The sequence below is a fragment of the Trichechus manatus genome, unplaced genomic scaffold (genome assembly GCF_000243295.1).
Source record: "Trichechus manatus latirostris isolate Lorelei unplaced genomic scaffold, TriManLat1.0 scaffold00003, whole genome shotgun sequence".
NCBI classification, from domain to species: Eukaryota; Metazoa; Chordata; class Mammalia; order Sirenia; family Trichechidae; genus Trichechus; species Trichechus manatus.
In genome coordinates, this window is record NW_004443939.1 from 35,962,467 (window position 1) to 35,971,086 (window position 8,620).

At 38.5% G+C, this 8,620-nt stretch overlaps 1 protein-coding gene across 1 annotated transcript; it reads right to left on the reverse strand.

Annotated features, from left to right (window-relative positions):
• Positions 1 to 1,885: 1,885 nt before the first annotated feature.
• On the reverse strand, positions 1,886 to 8,355 carry CUNH1orf52 (chromosome unknown C1orf52 homolog). The gene is made up of 3 exons (XM_004369115.1): positions 8,077 to 8,355; positions 7,238 to 7,436; positions 1,886 to 2,599 (listed from the first exon to the last, which is right to left on the reverse strand). Exons 1-3 carry the CDS (start codon positions 8,350 to 8,352, stop codon positions 2,526 to 2,528), a joined length of 549 nt encoding a protein of 182 aa, XP_004369172.1. The 5' UTR covers positions 8,353 to 8,355; the 3' UTR covers positions 1,886 to 2,525.
• Positions 8,356 to 8,620: the final 265 nt, after the last annotated feature.

Genomic DNA, 8,620 nt, shown 5'->3' on the forward strand with positions numbered 1-8,620 from the left:
ATCTTCTCATTAGATAAAATAAAAAGCAACCACCGCCAGTGCTTAGCTTATGTACACATCTCCCAGAAGTTTTAACAGTCTTCACAGGTGCAGCCACTACTTGTCTTCCCTCCCACAAAAAAATGTCATTTCCTTCTTCCCCTCCACTACGTTCCAGAATGGAGACTCAGCACCGCAAGCGACTGATGTGGTGGGATTTTCTTTTCCTGCCATAAACCAAGTGGTCTAAATTGAGAGTTGAACCAATGGGTGGTAAAGTTTTAAAAAATCTTCAGACAGTGGCATGCTGGGCTGTTTTTGGTGCAAGGACCGCTTTCATGCTAATTTTAAAACCCTGAAATATTTCAGAAACCTCTGAGATACTCTGCTCCACCAATACATATGTACATTCAGACTATAGAATTTCTCCAGCACTTGGTAATCACCTTGTAATTATAACCCCACTCATTTGTTTAGTTTGGTGTCACACTGGTGTTAATGCCACTCCCTAGTATATGATACCATAGCCCTCCAAAGACTTCAGACGCAAAGACTTCAATCTTAAACAAAAAAAAGCTTCTTGCTTTCTCAATTACTTCAATTTTAGGATTCATATATTTGTAAACCTAGGCTAGAACATAGTGTTAGGGAATGAGAACCTCTAGAATTGGATTCTGTAAGGTTGAGACATACTTGAAGTCATCATACTGAAGGGGTTCCCTGTCCTGGCTACACATTAAAATCACCTATGGAGCTCTAGAAAGGCAATTCGGTCAGAATCTCTAGGGTAGGGTCTAGCCACTGACACTCTTATAAAAGGTCTTCAGGTAATTTTAATGAATCACCAGGTTTGAGAACCAGTAAAAACAGCAATAAACAAGGTAGAACTTAAAAAACTTCCCCTGGCTTCCCCTAGTCTGGTTCTCACAACCAAATACTTATTTTAAAACATGTTTACCATCAGCAAAATACTTAATTCTGGAGGTTTACAAAGCTTGTCCTTAGTGGATAATGTTACAGTTGATTTTGAATGTTCCCTCCTCATTCCACAAAATACCACCACTGGAAAATTCACTTCTAATGAAATATGCAAATTTTAATCTTACTTGACTCATGTTCCTGACTAAACGAACTTTATATAAATTTTGGCTTCCAGTATGGGGAAAACAGTAAGTTTAACTTACAGACTAATGTCTCTAATTTTTCTTGTACATTAAATGTGAGGTATCCTATAATTAACTCATCTCTTAAAGGTCAAAGAATCACGGAAAGATTGATGGAGTCCGTAACTACTTCTCTCATTCAAAATGTCACTAATGTTTTGCATTTTGGAGTGTAGAACTCAAATCAAAGGTTACATCTTCCTGACTTCCCTTGTTCATTTTGTTGAGTATTACTATACATAAAACATTAAAATAGAAGCTGGGGAGAGAAAAGATGTAGGAGTAAGGGAAAAGATGCAGAAGTAAGGTTGCCAGATAAAATATGGGACGCTCAGTTAAACTTGAATTTCAGATAAATGATAAATTTTTAGTATATGTCCCAAATATTGTATATACTAGAAAATTACCTGAAATTCAAATTTAACTGAGCATCCTGTAGTCTTATTTGCTAAATCTGGCAACGCACTGTGGAAGGTAAGATCCTTATCATCAGCCAACTTACCACTTAAAGAAATTAATGAATAATCGTAATGTAAAGGGTATGTGATTAAGTGTGGTAATATAGTCAGCGGAGGAAAGGATCTCCACTAACTACCTCGGAAGACTACCTGGGAGAGATGGCAATTGATGCAGTTAAGATGGGTAAATTTTGATTGACAGATGGGTGGTTTAGTGTGACGATTTTAGAGTTCAGTGTCCTAGGTTAAATCTCAAATTCACCATTCACCAGCTGTGTAACACTGGACAAGTTACTTAATCTCTCTTTATTGTAAAATGAGGGTAATAATACTTACTTTACTAGGTTAAGGAACAGAGATAACATACACACAAACACCTGGACCATAGGAGGCACTCCCTAAACGGTAATACTTTTACAACCTAAAACGTCACCTGGCAAAGACGCTACTTATCACAAATATTTAAATGTTAATGTTATACAGTAATAGTAATATTGAATAAGTACTTTTATTTCCATGATCTATTTACACTGTACACTGCTGAAAAGCACCCTACAAGTTCACAGTACATTACAACACATTTACTTTAAAAATATATTCCTTTATAAAAGGTTCATAAAACATTGGCATGTCAACACATGACAAAACTCTCAAAGCATGTCACCCATTTTGTGATAGCAAGAATGCATCCAAGTGTTGTCAATTCCACAATCACAAGTCACCATTTGAGTTTGAAATACATACAGGTTTTAAATAAAAAATGTGTTCTTCAGTGGAAAGTTCCTATGACAATACTTATTAGTTAATTAACATATGCACTTTCATGGAGATGTTGTGTCATAATAATTTACAGTATTAACTTAATCTGCCCAAAGAAACATTTCAACAAGTTTCACAGTCCAGAAATTTTTGTCTTTTTTTTTTTCTACTTTTTCTTCTTTGCTGGTTCTCCTGATTCCATCTTGCGCTTTTTAGGTGTATGCTCTTCTTTTTCATCATCTTTAAATAGGAAAGAAGAGTTTCAATCAGTAATTAAAAAAAAAAAAAGTTAATTATTAAAATGTCCTTGACTTTATATGAAATCGTCACCCTTATCAAGTGTTTCTGTCAACATTTCCAAATAAACAAAAATTAACTTTTAGAACTCTGATTTAGAGTGCAAATGAAAATAAGTAATTTTTTAAATTGTAGAGTTATTTAAAAAAAGACTCACAAAGTGACCCTTTAATGCTATATTTAAGGTAGCTTAAAACGAGAAACTCAGAAGACTTGTTCTAAAAAAGCTGTTCCCCAATATCCTACAGTACACACATTGTATACAATTATATACAATTTATACTTTGTAACAATGGTGCAAACTGTTTGTACAAAAAATAGATAACAAGTTACCATTATTTAAATGGCTATCAGCTGTCTTCTTCCTGGCACTCTGCTTCCTCTCCTTCAAAAACAACTTCCTTCTCAACCTTATACTCCCCAAAATCTTTGTATTTTGAGATTAAGAAGATCATTCATGGATAGAGATTTTACTGAATTCCTATTTTCAATTTGTCCTAAGTAGTTAGTTTTAACTTTTTGTCTCCATTTCTAGAAAGGTTAGAATATTCTAATGGCAAAAGAAAATACACATCTTCCCTCTTCATACTATGGAAAATTTGAGGGAGCAGGTAAAACAATGTTCATGATTTCCACACTTTTCCAAATTGTTATTAGTGTCTGCACTCAAAAGAAAATTTCCAATTAATAAAAATGCTGTCAAACCCAAAAAAGTGATTCCTTTTATTTGATTGAGAAAATCCAACTAGTATACATGATTCAATAAAAACACAGGGCAGCACAGACTAGTTGCAACTCCCCAACTGCTTGGCATTATTTTAAGAACTGCACATAGATTACAATAAACAACACATAGATGTTGTGATTTATAAAATACAAATTAATTTTAAGCACATTACTGAATTCATTGTAATTTTTGACTATTTTCTTGATCAACAGATACTCAAAAGTTCAACTACTATCATGTGGTGCTCTACAAAATAATTCTGATGTTGAAAGGGGCATTCCTATTAAAAAATTTGGGGAGCCACTGATATCTGATCATAAACTCTTTGAAGGAAATATATTTAAAATCTCTTCTCAAGTCTTTGATTGCCTTCTACTGACTGCACCATGCTCAGAGTATCTCAATTGTTGATGTGGACAATAATTTCTATCAACAGCAGGTAAAGGTCCATTCATCTTCAAACACAGCATGGCAATGTCACTCATATATTTCATAGTGCACTATGGGTTTATTTAGGCAGCGAGATAAAATGTAATTCAGATCAACAACTCAGCCCAGGAATTTACAAACCAAAGTTTTAAACAGTAATCTATCACGTATATACAAAAACACTATCTCTACAAACCAACTAATATGACATACAGCTCCAATAAGCCAAGGCCCTTGTTTTTTTAAATTGGAGTTTAATTATCATCACGTTTATCTTTTGTCATTATCATTTTCAGAAGTGGTAATAAAAAAAATTGAAAGAACTTGCTAACTCTTACACTATAAAATCCAGTGTTAACATACATTAAAAAGATGACCCTGAGACACTTTTACTTATCATTTGCCACTTAGTACAAGTAAATTTAATGAACAACAAAAAAATCACAAACTACTGAGACTGGATAAATAACTCCCTATCAGTGCTTTGGAGCCCTGGTGGCGCAATGGTTAAGAGCTCAGCTGCTAACCAAAGGGTCAGCAGTATGAATCCACCAGCCGCTCCTTGGAAACCCTATGGAGCAGTTCTACTCTGTCCTACAGAGTCACTGTAAGAATCAACTCGACCGCAAGGGGTTTGGCTTGGTTATCAGTGATTTGAATAAAAGGGCTAGTGCCACCTAGTGACAAGACAAGGCATTGCTTTAAAAAAGTGCAGGAAAAAAAACTTGAAAATGTTTATTTGCTGAGCTTCTACTCTGTGCCAGATATTACAGCAGATACTATGAGTGCACTGGTGAGGAAGCAATCTTTCCGTTATGGAATTCATGTCACTTGAGATAAAGACGTTTAACTTACTGATATAAAATAACTTCCTAAATTCTAAAAAAAAATTACCTACATTAGGCAGGCTTTTATGGTTAGTTACACTTAATAAAGCTTCAATTAATATCTAAACTATACTGATCTACATTTTACAACCACTAAAACAAGAAGTGCTGAGCAAATGATGAGTCTGAGGATTCATTCTTTAAAATATTTGGAAGGTACGTGGCAAAAAAGGTGAAAGGACAGAAAATAGAAAGGAAAAATAAAAACAGGGTAATTTGGTAATTCAAGAAATTTAAGAAGTTAAAAGCGTGGAGTTTCTAATACATGCTATTTTGTGAATAAAAAAAAGAGGTAAAAAATTAGGTTAGGGAAATCAACTTTACAGAGACTTTGTGAACATGGTATAGGAGTCAGAAATAGTAAAGATTACTTCTAAAAAGGAAGGTATGTATTACAAAAAGAAGATACACAGTTATATTCAATAACTAACATTAAAGTCAGAAGAGAAGATTTCAGGATTATTTTTTAATCTCGTGGTACAGCTTTGAACTGGCTAAGCCCTGGGTCCTTTTGTCTTTTGATATTGCCTACATTCACTTTCTGATAGAGAAGCACAATGTAATCAAAAGGAGAGAAATACCCCATGGAAACAGCAGTGATATTTGCCACATATTCGGAACTCCTTCTACGTGAACTCAAAAATCAAACTGGAAAAAGATAATTCTACTTTTCTTTCTTGCTTGCCCCGGCGTGTGTAATCCTGGCATTTTCCACACAAAGATACCAGAGCACCAGCCTATTGCACCCCAATTTAAATATCAACTCTAGTGTCCTTACTACCATTCTTCCTAAAGAAGGATAGCTATTTCTCAAACACTCTAGCTTGGAAAGCATCAAGAGATCAAATCCCAGAGTAAATACGGCATACTTCCATTTAAAGACCCAAATCTGAATCCCTTTTCTGCTTCCTTCTAGCTGTATGAATTAGTCTGGGCAAATTCTTTAATCCAAGATTATTTTCTCGCCTATAAAACAGCAATAATGAATCATGTCCCATCTCTACCAGGATGCTAAGACTAATAAATTAGAAAATTTGTGTGAAAGTAGCTATTTTAGAGTTTGGAATTTTCTCATTTTGTGACCTTGGACAAGTCACATATGCTCTCATTTCCACATTTCCCCATCTGGTTTCACAAGCAGTTGTAAGGATTAAAGATTATCTATATGAAAGTATTTTATTAATTATATAAAATACCACACAACTACACAAGGTATTATAAATGCCTATTTTAGCTAAGGTCTTCAAAATTGTGCCATTTACTGAAGCTGTGTGGTTGTCAGTGACTTCTAATCCATATTGGGGAATCAGTGAAAGAAATGGAAAGTTAGGTAAATCAAAACTAGAATAAGAATTCCTGACAGTTACCCTTATTTTTGTTTTCCTCAAACTCTCTGCACAGCCGTAAAAGGAGCTAAGTAAATACTCCTTGTATCGTGGGAAGATAAGAAATCTGTTTAGTAAAAATGACAAGTCTTTCTTAACAATGATACTCCATATACTTAGTTCAATTCAACAAATATCCACTGAATGCGTACAATATACTAGAAACTCTGATATAAACATAAACATCATCTGGACTCTGCTGTTTGAGGAACTCATTTTCATAAAGGAGACAGACTTAGGAACAAATAATCACATTAAGGGTGATAAGTGCAATCAATAGCATTAGCGCATACCAGATACAGAGGAACAAATAATTAGAGGGAGGTAGTATCTGAGATTTTTTTTTTCCTTTGAGTTGGATTTTGAAGGATGAATGAGTGTACCAGCCAAAGAGGGAGGGAAGAACATCCAGACTAAGGTGTAACATCTACTGAAAGGTAGGAAACCATAAAACAGCATGGCCTACTGAGTACTGAATTTCAAGATCTTAAAGTGCTAAAAAGGGGGCTGTGGGAAATGAGAGTGGAGAGAGAGGCAGTGACTATCATAGAAGGCCTTGATTCTATCCTGTTGGTGAAGGGTTTTAAGAGTGAGTTATGTAATCAGATATGACTTTCAGAAAGTGAACATCAGATTCAGTGTTAGGCATGGAATTGAGGGGGTAAGACTGTGGAGGAAGAGATTACTGTGATAGTCCAAGTAAGAGATGAGAGTATATTATGCAATAAAGCAAGCCAATTAAGTCATTCTCCTCCTAATACTATGTAATACTGCTCAATTAAATTCATTTTATCATGTTAGTTTTAGCTGTAAAGCACAACTGCTTTAATATAAAATGAAGCCTTTAGTACTTCACAGCTTCAATCACAAGAAAGAATCCATGAATTAATTCATGCTGTTCTAATAAGGCACCATGAGATAACCGAGATTTCACTCTAAAGCCTGACTAATCTATGACCTTTCCCTAAAACACAGCAAATACTACTAGCTGATATACATATAATCTTTCTAAAAATACAGCAAAAAGTATCCAAAGACCATCATAATCAGTTTGTTAATTCACTAGATTTAAATCGTTCACTAAATATCTCATTATTTTTAAACCCATCAGAGGGACCAAGAAGATATTACCACTAGAGTCTGGTCTTCTTACCTGATTCCACTGTCTCCTCCCCCTCTGGTAGAAGCCGGGCTTTCTTAGCATTCTGGGGGGCATCATCACCATTGTCCTCATATATGTTAGACCATTTTATTGCCATATCCAGCTCTGGAGGTGGTGGCTTCTTTTCAGTAGTGTAGGTCTCCGGAGGTGGTACGTAGTTTGACTTCCATACTTTGAATTCTTTTGGAGGCTGTTAAGCAAGCACATTAAGAAGCACTGTGACGAACCGAGGTTCCTATGATCGATCAATAGGAGCACATGCACCTCCCTGCCGTTCGCTTATCGTTCAGACTTTTTTTTTTTTTTTTGAGGTTAAAGACACATTTTCCATCAAATCACAACACTGTCAAGTGAAAAGCCAAAGGGTTCCCTAAATGAATAAAGCTAATAACTTTTAGTTACCAAAGAAGAATCCAGTCTCAGAGATACTACGCCAAGGCTGACCCCTTCAGGAGGCTGCAGCAGACACTGTCTTGGAGGCAGCACCGCAGGCACTTCGGCGTCAAAGGGAAGGGGTCTCGGGGAGAAGCTGCAGCGGGGGGGGGCGGGGGAGTCACCACCGTTAGTCCTCGCCGCGCGGGGTCGGGGGCACCGAGGGCGGAGGTTTGGGCCTCCTCCAAGGGGGCGGGGGCTGCGGGTCCGGTCTGCAACCCACCAGGCTGGGGGAGGGGACCCGGGCTCCCCAGGGATGGAGGTGAGAGGGGCTTGTGCGGCATCCCGCAGGGGGTGGGTGCGTGTGGGGGAACGGACAGCCCGTCCCCAGGAGGGGGCTCAGCAGGAAGGGGGCGGAGGCCGGGGCCAAGACCAGGAAACGGGGTCAGGGACCTCACCTCCTCAGGCGCCTTGACAACGTGCCTCTCCCAGTCTATCTGCTTGTTGAGAGGATTGTAGAGAAAGGCCGGGCGAGTCACGCTCCGGAACAGCTCGTCGGGTCCCGGCAGCCGCTTCTCCGCCTTGTTTCCACAGCCGCCCGCAGGGTTTGCCGGATCCGGGGCCCTGCGACTCGTCTCCTCCGGCTCGCTGTCGTCCTCCTCGGCCGAGGAGCCTGAGCTGCTGCTCCCGTAAGCCGCGAAATAGCTCAACGGGTCCTTCTCGTCGGCTGCCATGACGGCTGCGCGCGGTGACCGAGAGCTCCGCCGGAAGCCGGAAGCTGTTCTAGGGCCCGCCCCGCCGCTGGCCCCGCCCCAAGTCTTGCAGACTGGCCTGTAGGCTCTGGCCCCTGGTGGCTCTGCTGCGCTCTTGCGCTCGGGTTGAGGGGATGAGGCTGGAAGCCGGGCGCATTCCCAACCAGGAGCATTCCTGAGGAGCCCTGAGAAGAAGAGTGTCAGGACCTTCAGAATTCAGTAAGGATTTATTAAAGGCATAAGAAGAGCT